The sequence below is a fragment of the Theobroma cacao genome, chromosome 8 (assembly GCF_000208745.1).
Source record: "Theobroma cacao cultivar B97-61/B2 chromosome 8, Criollo_cocoa_genome_V2, whole genome shotgun sequence".
NCBI classification, from domain to species: Eukaryota; Viridiplantae; Streptophyta; class Magnoliopsida; order Malvales; family Malvaceae; genus Theobroma; species Theobroma cacao.
The window spans coordinates 1,640,596-1,655,368 of record NC_030857.1 but is presented as its reverse complement, the minus strand read 5'-3'; the positions used below and the strand labels follow the sequence as shown (position 1 = coordinate 1,655,368).

Below are 14,773 nucleotides of genomic sequence, written 5' to 3'. Positions count from 1 at the left end.
GATGGCTAGATAGGCATGCAATGAAATAAGTAAATGCAAAACCATGCAACGAAAATTGGGAACATTTCATTTCAGGGCCAATCCCAACACTAACATAAACAGACACTAAGAGCTTGGATGGATAAAATGAAACTTCCGTTGCCGGGACTCGAACCCGGGTCTTTCGGGTGAGAGCCGAATATCCTGACCAGCTAGACTACAACGGAGCACTGATGTTGTTGTTCTAATGACACTCATAGAAGATCGGAGAAAAAGACGACAACTTTGCGGCAGCGACTTCCTTTGATTTTTTTTTATTGTAGAAAGTCCGGCACTTTCCTAACCCAGGAGACAAAGAGGAAGAAGCCGAAGAAGCCACCTCTTAACTGAGAGTGAAGAACGGTTTAAGCCTCTTTTTTTAACTCACAATTCCAAAAATGGAATCTTTGAGACACATTAGCATCGGGCTTTGCACTCCCGCTTTAACCCCATTGCCTCACCCTGGAAAACCTTCAAGACTCCACCGCCCTTCAGCCACCACAACCGTCTGCTCCGCCAGTAAATGGGCCGACCGCCTCATCGCGGACTTCCAATTCCTCCCACCAACCGACAACTCTTTCTCCTCTTCTTCCTCCTCAACCGCCACCCTCTCTCCCCCTTTCCCTCCCCCACTCTCTCCCTCTCCTCCCGAACGCCAAGTGTCCATCCCCCTCGATTTCTACAAGGTCTGTCAGACAGTAGCTCTCAGTTCGTTTTGAATTATGTTAGTTTAGAAAATCAGAGTTAATTTTAAGATTGTCGTTTTGGAAAGCAGGTGTTAGGAGCTGAGACTCATTTTTTAGGTGATGGAATCAAAAGAGCATATGAAGCTAGAGTCTCGAAACCGCCTCAATACGGGTTCAGCCAAGACAGCTTACTTAGCCGAAGACAGATTCTTCAAGCCGCCTGTGAAACTCTAGCTAACCCTGGCTCTAGACGAAATTATAATCAAGGCCTTGTCGATGATGAGCGCGACACTATCATCACTCAAGTGCCCTGGGACAAGGTAATTTCAGAATTTCACATTTTCTTTTATCAAATTTCTGTTTGGTTGTTGAGAAAATGCGGGAAATGTAGGTTCCTGGAGCATTATGCGTGTTGCAAGAAGCAGGGGAGACTGAAGTGGTGCTTCGAATTGGGGAGAGTTTGCTGAGAGAGAGACTGCCCAAGGCATTTAAGCAGGATGTCGTCCTGGCAATGGCGCTTGCTTATGTGGACTTGTCGAGGGATGCTATGGCATTGAATCCGCCAGATTTTATTACTGGTTGTGAGGTGCTTGAGATGGCTTTGAAGTTGTTGCAGGTACTCTAACACACCTTCTTTCTAGTTCATTTTGTAATTGTGCTTCAATATTGATTAAACTCTGTTTGATTACTATGTGGTTGTCTATATTAATTGTATATTGGTGGATTTTTCAGTACTGTAGTGAGTGTAAAGTCTGCCTAACAATGGGAAAAGGAGCTAATGTATGGAATTTTTTATCAGTATTTTACTGATATAACTTATGCATAGCAACTCAAGCATGTAGTGAACCTACATAAAGGTTAATCACTTGGTTATGGATTGATAAACTGGGCTTTTTGTTTCGACACTTGTAAATTTACAAGATTCTTGATAAATTCTTCTGTGGAGCATGCAGGAGGAAGGGGCCAGCAGTCTCGCCCCGGATTTACAGTCACAGATTGATGAGACATTAGAAGAGATTACCCCACGTTGTGTTCTGGAACTTCTAGCCTTGCCACTTGGTGATGAGTACCGGACAAAGAGAGAGGAGGGTCTTCGTGGTGTACGCAACATATTATGGGCTGTCGGTGGAGGAGGAGCTGCTGCAATCGCTGGAGGTTTTACCCGTGAAGATTTTATGAATGAGGCCTTCTTATGCATGACAGCGGCTGAGCAGGTATTATAGTACATAATATTTGTCATGATTCATGTTTGCCTTTTAGGCTTTCTGATCAGTCTCTTTGTTTTTAAATCCTTTTCCATGAAAGGTTGATCTATTTGCTGCCACACCAAGCAATATTCCTGCAGAAAGTTTTGAAGTTTATGGAGTAGCACTTGCACTTGTTGCTCAAGCATTTCTAAGTAAGAAACCTCATCTTATCCGAGATGCGGATAACCTCTTCCAGCAGCTTCAGCAGACAAAGGTAGCAGCCCTCCGGGACCCTGTCTCTCTCTATGCTCCCATGGAAAACCGTGAGATAGACTTTGCTTTGGAGAGGGGCCTCTGTTCATTGCTTGTGGGGGAGCTTGATGAGTGTCGCTTGTGGTTGGGCTTAGACAGTGACAGCTCCCCTTATAGAAATCCATCTATCGTAGATTTTGTCTTGGAAAACTCAAAGGATGATGATGACAGAGATCTTCCTGGGCTTTGTAAACTGTTGGAGACATGGTTAATGGAGGTGGTCTTCCCCAGATTTAGAGACACCAAAGATATACAATTCAAGCTTGGAGATTATTATGATGACCCCACTGTCCTGAGATATTTAGAAAGGCTTGAGGGAGTGGGTGGTTCACCCTTAGCTGCAGCAGCAGCTATAGTGAGGATAGGTGCAGAGGCTACTGCAGTTCTTGATCATGTAAAGGCTAGTGCAATTCAGGCATTGCAGAAGGTGTTTCCTCTTCGTAGTGCTGAGGAGAGTGTGAGACATCAATTAGATGGCGAGATGAGCAATATTTTTCATGCTGTTGAAAATGAAGAGACTCTTGGAAAACCTGATCCAGAGGATTCTGCCGTTCTAGCTGAGATTCCTGGGAAAAGTAGTTTGGAAGAAATGCATGAAGAAGAAACAATTACTGACAAAATTAAAGATGCCAGTGTCAAGATCATGTCTGCTAGTGTGGTAATTGGATTGATGACTTTGGTTGGATTGAAGGTTTTACCTGGTAGATCTAGTTCATCAGTTATTCGCAAAGAAATCAGCCCAGCTATGTCATCTAATGTCAGTAACATAGGTATGATTCAATAAGACATGTCGTCAGTGAGTGAGTAGTCAACCTAATGTAGCATTAAGTACACACAAGTGAAGTAATTTCTAAAATTATCTTATAATTTAACTAAACTTATTTGATATGGCTATTCTTCCATTTGTTTGTTTAGTATAATGTCAAAATTGGTTGGGAACAGAGAATGATTTTTCTCCTAAACATGTAAGATGTGTCCAAATTAGGCAAATTCCTTGGAAGTCATCCTGTTCCTCCATGATATGTGGTGCTCAAAACTGCTTTGAACTTTGCAGGGTCAGTAGATGAAAATTCTTTGCAAGAATTACCTAGAATAGATGCAAGGATTGCGGAAGGCATTGTTCGCAGGTGGCAGAACGTTAAATCGCAGGCATTTGGACCTGATCACTGTCTTGATAAATTGCCAGAGGTAATGATACTGTAACTTACATTCTTTTCTTTTATTTATTTTTTTTAATTTCCTCAAGGATGATCTTGAAAACTGCCCCGCAAACTAGACCCTTTTCATTTGGGGGCAACTGGTTATGTATGGTTGTTATGAGTCAGCCAAACATAGTAAGTAGATTGCTTTTGAAGATGTTCATTGCTGCTGCATTAGGGCACCGTGCGACTTTTTGTTAAAGCTTTTCCTAACACTGAGAAAACCACCAGGTTCTAGATGGTCAGATGTTGAAGACATGGACAGATCGTGCAGCTGAGATTGCTCAGCTTGGTTGGACATACGAATATAGTCTACTGAGCCTGGCCATCGACAGTGTTACCCTCTCACTAGATGGGCAGCGTGCCGTAGTGGAAGCAACTCTGGAAGAGTCCACCTGCTTGACCGATGTTCATCATCCAGAGAACAATGCCTCCAATGTGCAATCCTACACCACGAGATATGAAATGTCTAGCACCAAGTCAGGCTGGAAAATTACTGAAGGATCTGTCTTCAAATCATAGATGATGTAAAGCATAACAAAGCTCCAATGTGAATACCAAACTCTGCTTTTTGCCACAGTTTTTTTTTTAAGTGTTATTATTTGACAGAAACAGAGCATTGCATTATTGAATCATGAGAGAAGTCGTTCAACTTAAGTTTATGGAAAATTCCTTCAATCCATTATTAAATCTTTGGTAACTCAAATACAATGAGCAAAGAAAGAAATCAAATCGAATCTGCTACTAAAGTCTGGTTAACTTTACACACCTTCGGATTTACGTTCAGGAGGTTAAAATGAGAAGATTCCAACCCTGCAAATAGATCCAACCTAGATAATTCTCTAAAACTTCAACAGCCTTACAGCAGGGGAGGAATGCCGTGCTTCCAGGTGTAGGATCTTCGTGTTATGGATCGAGGCAGGATGTTGAGTCCAACTATCTCCTTGGGAGCTCGACTTGGCTCGACAAACCCGAACAACTTAGCCACTAAGGCAGCACTCTCCTTGACATGGTCCATGTCATTGGTGTCTGTCCATACACGGCGTGCCAGCTGTAAACTCCTCTGCTTTGTGTCCAACCCAATACCCCACTTCTTGAAGAGTTCTTCCCTTTGCTTTCTTGAGAACTTCTTCTGTATTTGCTTGCTCAACATTCCTCTCTCACGAATCAAATCCTTCACACTGCCACCACAGAAGAATACTATTACTATCAAGATTTCCATGGCATTAAAAGGGAATTGAGTAAAGGCAGTTCGTTTGTATTCAATCAGATTCAAAATGTGCAGTAATTCCATTGAAGTGCAGATGCGTACTGTGTGAATGTGCATGTGTACTGTTCAACTCATTAAGAGGGAATCTTAATTTTACCTTGAAGATGTTGTGTCAAGAGGACTATTTGTCCGAGCATTGGTTCCGGATGACATTGAATTCTTTATAAAAGACAACCTTCTTAGCTCTACCTCCATATACACAGAATCGGAAGGATCACCTTTGAAAAGCAGGATGAAATAAGTTCTGTGGATTAATGGTACATTGCATGCATCCCAAAGTTCAATTATCTTTCTCTGCTGCTTCTCAAATTCTGAGGCCCAACTAGAGTGCAGTTGCATGGCATCCTCTATTTTTTCCCTGGAATTATCAGTCTGATCTGTGGTTTCCTGAGCCTACCATAGATAACAATTCCATGGTAAAGGAAATAGGTTACTAGCTAAATAAATATGCCAAAAATCAATCATACTAGGTCTTTTTTTGGGGGTTTTCGGGAAGTATCATCATAGGATCATACAGCTGTTCTTAGAGTTGCATGAAGGAAATATGGCCATGCACATGTGCAACCTTTATAACTTTTGCATGCAAGGTTTCAGTGCAAGACATGAACAAGAATATTTTTTGCTATGCCTACTAACAATCTCTATTCACTCTACTTTAAACCTGTGGTGGAGAGGACAGCTTGAACCTTGGGAATACTTTATCTACCAAAGCAGAAAGGTAGTTATTAGAATCTTTTATTTCTGGGCAATTTGTGTTCATTTTGAAAGAACAGAATTGTGAGGACCTCAGTGATATGGAAGAGAAGATTATAATGAAACAAAAGAAACTATAACAGCTAACCTGTAAAAGATTGATTTCATGAGAAATAAGTAAAATCAAGAGAGTAAGGGAGGTTCATCTTCTCACCGTATCGTGACCAATTTGCTTTTCTGACTGTAGTTTCGTTTCAATACCACCAGCAACAGAATCAGGGGAGGAGGCAGTTCTTCTTCTCACAAAATCATTGCTAAATGACTTCTCTGGTCGTGGAAGAAAATCAATTACACTACAATTGTCTTCAACATCTGAATCTTTCAGACTTTGTGCATCCCCAGAAACACTGCTAAGAGAAGTTTGAGAATTTTTTCTGGACATATTTTCACTTCTGTTGTCATATTTCAGTCCAGAAAGCTTTTGGTCTAGGCCCCTTGGTCTTTCAAAGAAGTCCTTGTCAAACCCAGTGGAAGGGGGTGTGCTTTCATTCTGTTGTGCCTTCTCAAAGCAAGGTGAAGATGGCACTGTCGCGAGAACCGCCTTGCAGCTTCTGCTTCTGGTCATGCTCGAGGTACTAGAGCTAGATGCGTCCGAGAAACAAGGCGACTGCTCTAGATGATGAATTCTGACAAGAAATTTAACGGTCCTTTGCAATTCCTCAATTTTTTGTTTCAAAGCCTTGTAAGTTTCATCTCTATACAGAGGAGTTGATTGCAAATTTTCCTTTTGTACGATTGGTAATACATTTTCGTTCATGACTCTAGCTATGTCTAATTTTCCTTGATTTTCCTCAGGATCAGTGGAGAAGCCATCAGCTTCCAGTTTCTCCATGCTTGACTCCATCATGGTTAATTTTCCTTCAATATCCTCAGGAACAGTCAGGAATTCCCCATCTCCTGTTTTCTTGAGAATGACCTCTGTCTTGGGTACTTTTCCAACCTTTTCCTCCGGAGCAATTGATGAATCATCAGCTTCTATTTCCTTGACAACGGTCTCTGTCATGGCCGATTTTCTTTCCTGTTCCTCAGGGTCAATTGACAACTCATCAGTTTCAGTTTCCTGGACGATGGCGTCTTCCGTGGCTAATTTTCCTTCATTATTGGCAGGACTCAAAGAGGAAACTTCTGCCTTTTCATTCATCTTAATGCTCGAGTTTTCAATTTCAATGCATCGAACTTCCTTGCAGCTATCATCAAATTGTTCATTCGTTCTATGAGCGATCTCCTCCCAACCTTTGCATGGATCAGGCCCAACAAACTTCGGAGTGCTGCCATCGAGCAGAAAATACTCTTCAGAGTTCTCAGGAAGCCCTAGATAATGGTTGTAGGAACTAGGCACACTAGGTACACTAGTATTCCTATGCTTGTTGTAATCAACCATATAGGGAACTTTGGCCGGTTCTGATAATTTTGGTGATGAATATTCACCTTGCTTTAGCATTTGAACTTCTCTAACTGACAGTAGCAAATTCTCAACTCGAGATTGAGCAAGATCACGTTGCCGAGTCAATTCTGCTATCTCTTTGGCCATCTGTACATTCTCAAAAGAAAAAAAGCCAGGTTAATACAAGTGAATAGTTTTAAGTCAGGGCATGCCCAACTTTCAACCACTCTTTATCTAGTTTTCCTAATTTCTTCCTTCTTTCTTTTTTTCTTTCCGCTCTAAAGAAGTATGAACACTCTAAACCTGGCTTTCAGAACTCAATATTGAAGTAACATATTGATGACAAGTTTCCTAAACCCCTTTTAGAATCCCAAATAATAAATGTCGTGATAACTAAAAAAAAAAGCAGAGCCTGTACCCTCAAGATATAACTTTTCTGAGATGCAAAGATGTCATGGTTAAATGTATGGGAATCACCTGCCCGATGAGCAGCTCTTTCTCTCTCAGCATTATAGCAGTATCACGTTTGTTTGAAGCTGATCCTAAGCTCTTCATTTCATTCTCCAGTCTAGCCAACTCTCTTTGTAATTGCTTTACCAATGCTTTGTCTGACATAACTAAATTGACGTGTGCATTTGTTGTCACCTCTTTAGCACAGCTTGCAAACAAGAGAGTGTTTCTTGATTGCTCAACATGACTGCGTGCAGGATTCATAGTGCAAATGATGGCTGTTCTCGCATTGCCTCCTAAGGAATTCTGGAGTATGCGTGTCAGCTTAGAGTCTCTATAAGGTACATGTGCGTTTCTTCCCTTGCTGCAAAATGTCGTGCCAGTAAATTGGACAGAAACAATATATGCCATATTTATAAGGAGTTAAAAATACACATATGCCCTGCAATATTTGTTATAGAAAAATGAAAAAAAATTTTTTTGATCAACCTTAATTTGCGAATCACGGTTCCAAGGGTTAGTAAACTCCTATTTATGTGGCAGCCCTCTTTCAATCTTGCACCAGCAGATAAGGTCTGAGAGGCACGCTCGCTTCCTGCTAAATCAACAAAATTCTGTACAAGAAAGGCAAGTCAAATTTTCATTGTTAACGCTTAAGTTACTAGTTCAAATCTGAACAAAGTTGTCTCTGTTATTTCATCAATTCCCATCTGAAACAAGATAACTGGATTGTTTACTAAGAAGTCAACTGTATTATACCACAGAAGCTGCAAGCATGCTTGAATTTTCAGCTCCAGCATAATCACGAGCAGAGCTTTCAACAGTCTGCAAGATTGCATCATTGAACACAACAGTAAGACCAGGCACAGCTCTGATAAAAAAACAAAAGTTTACTCAAGTGGAGCATTCCTACCAGCCGCAAAATCTGATGTGATCTGGAGCTAGTTTCATTCAAAGAGGTCTCTCCTATCTGCCTTTGAGCTGCGCAAATGCGATACGAAAATGAATATATAATGCCATCTATTGAAAAATGAAAAGTAAAAAGAAATTGGATAGAGTGCCATGAGTGTTTTCGATAACACATTACCTTCACAGATTGAAAGGAGCTCCTGAAGATGGTCCCTGTCTCTGAGAGTCTCCTCAGTAAGTTTCTCCACAACAGTTCCCCTCTATTGAAGTGAAAACAAGTTATAAAAACGTTTATGCTCGTTCAAACATATTACTATTCAGAATAGAAAGCATAAATGGGGGAAATTTTTACCTCTGGATCATCTAGGAGTCTGAGTGGGGTACTATCAGAGCTAAGGAGGTCTCTGACAGCTTCATTATATATCTCCATGGCAGAGAATTTCACCAAAAATTCTCTCTCTTCATGCTGAGATATTGATCAAAACAAAATGTCATTTTCATTCTACATTCCCAAGAAACAAGAATAGATAGACTTCAACTATAAAAACAAAAGATACAAAAGGTGATCACAAATCTATAATTACCATCTCTATGTAGTCATATATATCTGCTACTGCATATTCAGTGATTCCACTCATTGTATATGTCTTTCCACTGCTTGTTTGCCCATATGCAAATATGGTTGCTGAAAAAAGAAACAAAAAATCCTCGATCAGTGAAAAGTTTTGCTTGATTATATAGCTATAAATATCAGGAAACAGAAACATGGAGACAAAGACTACTTACAATTGATACCACTGAGCACTGAAAGTGCAATTTGTTTAGCTACTTCCTCGTACACTTGCCTTGTATGGCTGTCACAAGCAAATACCCTGTCTATTCACAACAAAATTTACCAATAAGACAATGATTAGAAGATGATATCATATTGGAAAATTGTAAGGCAACGAACTGATTTTTTAAGAGACAAGCAAATCCTTACCAAATGTATAGGCGGCAGGGAACATGGAGCGTTCGGGCAAGCTATTCTTGAAAACAATGGTGTCATTGTTAATGCATTCCCAATCAGATACACTGTTCCTCGCTCTGTCTTTCTCGTTCAAAGGCCTTAATCTAACCGAAACAAAAATTTTCTCTTCTTGTCCACTTAACCCCTGTTCCTGAACTTCCACCTCCTCACTCATTGTCCCCATATCTATCCTTAAAACTCACAAACAGATCACCGAATTTTCCTTCGTTTCCTTTCCACTCCTAGAAAGCTTACGTAAGGTAATGGTCTCAATTGTCTAAACCTGCCCAAGAAATCCTTCACGGGCACCGTTTTACCAAATGTACTACCATGAAGCTTTGAAACCAACACGATTTCACTGAAATCATGCCGTTTCTTCAGCTTCGAAGCCTTTTTTTGTCTCTGTTTTCTCTACGCTTCACAATACTGTCCTGGAAATAAAATACATAAAACCACAAGAAAATTTCAAATCAAAACGTAAGAATTAACATCTATACTAACGATAAAATGAGAGCAAAAATTCAAAAAATTTGAACGTCAAATTTTTCATTTTTAAATGAAAATTAAACAATCCTTTCACCTTCGAGCTTCAATTCAAGCAACAAAATAGAAAAAAAAGAAAAAAAAAGAGAAATCTCAATGGAAAGGCTTCAACTTTCAAATGCAATCAATCAACGCAAAATGGAATGAAATGATCTTAATTTGATCAATCGTAAGGATCCAAAAACGTTGGAAAAACAGCTCAAAAACAATCATCAAATTCCGTGAAAAAAGAAAAATACAACAAACTTAACTAAAAGTCTCTAACTCATACAATGCGTTTCTGGAGAAAGAGAGTAGAAGAAGAAAATGGCAGTAAACAGCAAACGCAATGCCGTTGTTCTTCGCTTTGCCTCCCTCTCCCTCCGTTTCTCTTCCTGACTTGGAATCCTACCGACCTTTCGAATATAACCGCTACCGCTAACTAAAATCCGATGTGGCCTTACCGGTTTTGACCTTCACTTTTCCAAGTATTAACGCTTGTCGCTATCCCTTCCCAGCTGTCCAAGTACACGTGTCCACAACTTGAGCTTTTAGCTTTTTGACGCCTCATATAATAATTCTCATATGAGCTTGAAACCGGATTTCGGTCACTTTTCCCAAATCTATTTGTGAACCGAAGTGGTATAATTTTCTTGCCCAAACCCGTCGATTCGACCTAAATTTCGTACCCACAAATTGTACATCATGGGCCAAGGGTTTGGGCTTGGATGATGGGTCAGTCCTTGAAACTAAAAAGCTTTATTTGTTAAAAATGAGTAAAAATAGATCAAACTAATGACCGATCGAATTGAATAAAATTTTAATAAAGTGGTTTGATTTGATTGGTTTATTTGATTTAATTGGTTCATTCGATCGGTTCATTGGATTTTACAATTTATTCGATTAGTTCTGGATCTTAAAATTTTTATTGAACTAATAAAACAATAAATCTTAAAATTATATTATATATATGTATGTATATTATATTTATATGTTTAATTAGTTTATTTATTTATTATGGTTTGTATTAGTTTATTTATGTTTAAATTATTTGTATATTTTATAATTATAGATAAAATTTATAAATTTTAATATTGCAATATATAAAAGACAAAAATGACAAAAATTTAGTTCTTTTGGTCCATAATCGAACAGACCAAACCGATTTGATTTTTAATTGATTCAATCCATTTTTTAAATTTTTATGTATAATAAATTAAAAATTAATTCATAAAAGAATAAATTATGAATTTAAAATTATATTTAAAATAATTAATAAATTTTAATAAATATTACATTTATTGTAAATATTTTACTAATAAAAATAATTTATAAAAAATAAAATTTATTCTTTATTAAAAAATAATATATTATTAAATTCAAGTAACAAATACCTTATACTCGTTACCCAAACTCGTAACTGTTAATAATTTTACTGTTCATACTTGATTACAAAGTTCTAATAATATAAAATAATACATGATACTTAATTATAAAAATACTTATTAAAGATATTTATGATCAAATCTAAAATTTCTACGTTTATATTTTTGTAAACAAATTATAACAATATTTGTTAGTTGGTCTTGGGGTGAATCCTCATTTCTGTCTTGCTCCGTTTTGTTTCTTTGTAATTGTTTTTTCTCTACCACCTTGGCTTGCTTTTGTTTTATGTTGAAAACTTGGTGAGCAGTACCATTACAACGGATGTCGTTTTGGCAATTTCCACTCGTTAGAAAAAGGAGGAAGGGGAACGATAATTGTAGCCACGCAGCCAGCTGGCAGTTACTCCACTTTTCGCCTCAAAATAAGCCCATTAGCCAACTGCCAACCAGCCAACCAACCAAACTACACACACTCCCTCTTGCCTTCTCATCCAAATTTCATCCCCAAAAAAAAAAAAAAAGAGTTTGCTTTTTGTGGGGCTTCATAGGCATAGCCCCCACACCCTCATCATCAGAGCCAGAAAAATAAATTGAAAATGAATAAAAAATAAGAAAAAATAAGGGACTCCATCTCTCTCTCCTTCTCTTCCTGTTCTCTCCTTTCCCTTTAGCTGCTCCAGATCGAATGAAACCAAAGGAACATCCCGAAACCCCCAAAATTAAATAAAAATAAATAAAAAACCCTAATGAATTATGATTTTCTGTTCAAACTTTTCTAATTTATAGCCAACCTCTTTTTTATAAAGGGAAAAAAATCCCATCTTTCTTCTCTCTCTCTTTTTTTTTTTTAATTTTGTCTTGGTCCCTCGTTTCCCAATTTACAAACTTTAGTGTTTTTCCATTTCCGTTTCCAAGTTTCAAACCCTAGCTCTAAGAAGAAAAGGGAGAAGAGGAGAAAAATTTTAGAGACAATGGCGACAAGAGGGAGTAGATCAGAGAAGGTGAAGAGAATTTTCCAGCAATTCGACGCGAACCGGGATGGGGGTCTTAACAGAGACGAAATGGCAGCGTTGGTCGTCGCAGTGAACCCGAGAGTCAAATTTAGCGACGAACAAATCAACGCCATTCTCGACGAAGTGTTCCGGACCTACGGGGAGTTCATTGACGGTGAAAACGGGTTAACGTACGAAGGTTTGTTGAGAACTTACGACGACGGAGCCGGTGACGTGGACCGTGACTTTGACGCGCTGGGTCTCGAGCTCAATTTGGACGAAAACAAAGGCGCGTCGATTGTTTCCGAAGCTTCTTCTTCGTCGATTGTGGATGAGAGAGTAATGGAGTCGCAGAAGAAGCAGCGGACGGCAGCGTGGGCCGTGTCGCCGCATCACGGGATAGTTTTCGATGACACGTGGAAGCTCGTTGACGATTTGGAGATTTTGGTGAAGAGATTGAAAGCACAGCAAGCGAAAGACGGGAAATTTAAAAACGATAATTTTGATGCGTATTCTGATGCTGGGTGGTCAAGGGAATTAGGACCGTCTGCGGAGCTTTCAGAGAAAAGGGTGTATTGGGAAGAATCTGGACATGATTATGCTGTTTTTGTTAAAGAATTGGGGGCTTTAAGGAGTAGAGCTGATGGAGCAAGGTCGAGAGAAGAAGCATTTGATGGCCACATGGCAATTGGGAGGGTTTTATATGAGCATCAGTTGTTTAAAGAAGCTTTGATTAGTTTCAAAAGGTCTTGCGAATTGCAGCCTATGGATGTGAGGCCACATTTTAGAGCTGGGAATTGTCTGTATGTGTTAGGGAAGTATAAAGAAGCTAAAGAAGAGTTTTTGTTGGCTTTGGAATCAGCTGAGGCAGGCGGACATCAATGGGGTTACTTGCTTCCTCAAATTGATGTCAATCTTGGGATTGCTCTTGAAGGAGAAGGTATGGTTTTAAGTGCTTGTGAGTATTATAGAGAAGCTGCTATTCTTTGTCCTACTCATTTTAGAGCTTTGAAACTTTTGGGTAGTGCTCTTTTTGGGGTAGGGGAGTATAGGGCGGCTGTTAAGGCTTTAGAAGAAGCTATCTTTATGAAACCAGATTATGCTGATGCACATTGTGATTTAGCATCAGCTTTGCATGCAATGGGTGAGGATGAGAGGGCAATTGAGGTTTTCCAGAAAGCGATTGATTTGAAACCTGGTCATGTCGATGCTTTATACAATCTAGGTGGGCTTTATATGGACTTGGGTAGGTTTCAGAGAGCTTCTGAGATGTACACTAGGGTTTTAGCTGTGTGGCCAAATCATTGGCGGGCACAGCTCAATAAGGCTGTGTCCTTGTTGGGGGCTGGAGAAACTGAGGAAGCTAAGAAAGCTTTGAAGGAAGCTTTGAAAATGACAAATAGGGTTGAATTACATGATGCCATTTACCATCTGAAGCAGCTACAGAAGAAGAAGGTGAAGACTAACGGTGGTGCCAACGGGGAAGGGGCTTTTGTAATAGTGGAGCCATCAAAATTCAAGACTGTGGGGGAGAAGACTACGTTGAGGCAGGATTTAGGAAGTGCCCTTGAAATTAGGGCCTTCCAGAGAATTACTAGATTGGGCCGCTGTGAAGTGGATCTTCTGAAGAAGGAAATGAGTGACACTGATGTACCAGTCTCCTACTCTGGTGGTGGCGGTCCTCAGAAATCCATTCGCAAACCTAATTTGGAAGAAATTCTACGCAGACTACTTAATTTTCTAAAACCTGAAACCTTCCAAGGAGCTGTCAAAGCCATAAATGAGAAAATCCTCTCTGTCTTGGATGAAACAGGATCAGGCAGGGTGGACTTGGGCATGTTTTATGCTGTTCTTGCCCCCATTTGTAGTGGACCTCTGGATAAGCGAAAACGGATTGCCTTTGATGCACTTTTATGGCGGCCAGTAAATGAAGGTGGTTCTCAGATTAGAAAGGTGGATGCTCTTCAGTACATCAAATTGTTGAGGGCTATATATGTTCCTTCTCATGGAATAAGTGAAATACTGGAAATTCATGGAGAAACAGATTCCTCGATGGTATCTTTCAATGAATTTCTTGTCATGTTTGACGATCCTGATTGGGGCTTTGGTATCATGTCCACTCTGATGAAGTTAGAAACCGGAGATAGGAATCGTCATGGACGCCAAGTTTGCTCTGTTTGCCGTTACCCAATTATTGGTTCTCGCTTTAAGGAAGTGAAGTCTCACTTTAGTCTATGTAATCAATGCTACAGTGAGGGAAAGGTGCCCACTAACTATAAACAGGATGAGTATAAATTCAAAGAGTATGGAAGTGAGGCTGAAGCGATGAAAGACAAGTGCATGTGCTTTAATTTGCAATCCCACAAAGATCCGTAGCTAGTTGGTTTAAAGTCTTTTTGCTAATCTTGTACCATTCCATTGTGTTGTTTTAGTCATCCTGTGTGCATTGTGCAATATATAGTTCATCAATGTGTTCAGTGGGCAACATGCCCTTGTATAATAAACCGTTTTCAGGTGATGGCTCTAGTATCCTTGTTTCATAACAGTTGTTGTAGAGACATTTTTCCTCTTCCGTTTTTGGGAAAAATGAAAATTCCCTAGATGGTGTATATTCACTGTATCATCTTCTGCTCTTTTCTTGTTAGTAGTGTTAAATTTGTTTGGAGGTGTTAAATGGAGAAACAAATGTTATGCTTT

The 14,773-nt window shown here is 39.4% G+C and overlaps 3 protein-coding genes and 1 non-coding gene across 7 annotated transcripts; 2 read left to right on the top strand and 2 right to left on the bottom strand.

Annotated features, from left to right (window-relative positions):
- On the bottom strand, nt 134-206 carry TRNAE-CUC. The gene has a single exon. It is a non-coding gene; the product is annotated as a tRNA-Glu (tRNA).
- LOC18591491 (protein ACCUMULATION AND REPLICATION OF CHLOROPLASTS 6, chloroplastic) lies at nt 324-4,037 on the top strand. Its single transcript, XM_018125678.1, has 7 exons — nt 324-704; nt 794-1,024; nt 1,096-1,320; nt 1,658-1,918; nt 2,010-2,973; nt 3,258-3,391; nt 3,634-4,037. Exons 1-7 carry the CDS (start codon nt 417-419, stop codon nt 3,922-3,924), a joined length of 2,394 nt encoding a protein of 797 aa, XP_017981167.1. The 5' UTR covers nt 324-416; the 3' UTR covers nt 3,925-4,037.
- Nucleotides 3,337-10,125, bottom strand: LOC18591490 (kinesin-like protein KIN-7F). Of its 4 annotated transcripts, XR_001929024.1 has the most exons (14): nt 9,992-10,125; nt 9,151-9,608; nt 8,955-9,044; nt 8,753-8,853; nt 8,521-8,634; nt 8,347-8,428; nt 8,173-8,240; nt 8,019-8,084; nt 7,749-7,873; nt 7,287-7,623; nt 5,580-6,956; nt 4,770-5,065; nt 4,172-4,583; nt 3,337-3,848 (listed from the first exon to the last, which is right to left on the bottom strand). XR_001929024.1 is itself a non-coding variant. In XM_018125675.1 (13 exons), the coding sequence occupies exons 2-13, from the start codon at nt 9,359-9,361 to the stop codon at nt 4,262-4,264; spliced, it is 3,189 nt and encodes a 1,062-aa protein (XP_017981164.1). In that variant the 5' UTR covers nt 9,362-9,608; nt 9,972-10,125; the 3' UTR covers nt 4,056-4,261. The 4 variants fall into 4 exon arrangements, 3 of the variants coding, with proteins under 3 accessions (XP_017981164.1, XP_017981165.1, XP_017981163.1); XM_018125675.1 differs by lacking the exon at nt 3,337-3,848 and having other exon boundaries at nt 4,056-4,583; nt 9,972-10,125; XM_018125676.1 differs by lacking the exon at nt 3,337-3,848 and having other exon boundaries at nt 4,056-4,583; nt 9,151-9,603; nt 9,972-10,125.
- On the top strand, nt 11,704-14,773 carry LOC18591489 (uncharacterized TPR repeat-containing protein At1g05150). The gene has a single exon (XM_018125677.1). It carries the CDS (start codon nt 12,056-12,058, stop codon nt 14,450-14,452), a length of 2,397 nt encoding a protein of 798 aa, XP_017981166.1. The 5' UTR covers nt 11,704-12,055; the 3' UTR covers nt 14,453-14,773.

What these genes read in the sequence shown, in the direction of transcription:
- LOC18591490 (XM_018125675.1), bottom strand. Translation starts at nt 9,361, where the DNA reads ATGGGGACAATGAGTGAGGAGGTGGAAGTTCAGGAACAGGGGTTAAGT. An exon ending in CACATCAGATTTTGCGGCTG is followed by an intron (nt 8,085 to 8,172) that starts GTAGGAATGCTC and finishes GCAATCTTGCAG; the next exon opens with ACTGTTGAAAGCTCTGCTCG. An exon ending in GCATGCTTGCAGCTTCTGTG is followed by an intron (nt 7,874 to 8,018) that starts GTATAATACAGT and finishes TTTCTTGTACAG; the next exon opens with AATTTTGTTGATTTAGCAGG.
- LOC18591491 (XM_018125678.1), top strand. Translation starts at nt 417, where the DNA reads ATGGAATCTTTGAGACACATTAGCATCGGGCTTTGCACTCCCGCTTTA. An exon ending in GCATGACAGCGGCTGAGCAG is followed by an intron (nt 1,919 to 2,009) that starts GTATTATAGTAC and finishes TTTCCATGAAAG; the next exon opens with GTTGATCTATTTGCTGCCAC. An exon ending in GTCTTGATAAATTGCCAGAG is followed by an intron (nt 3,392 to 3,633) that starts GTAATGATACTG and finishes GAAAACCACCAG; the next exon opens with GTTCTAGATGGTCAGATGTT.
- LOC18591489 (XM_018125677.1), top strand. Translation starts at nt 12,056, where the DNA reads ATGGCGACAAGAGGGAGTAGATCAGAGAAGGTGAAGAGAATTTTCCAG.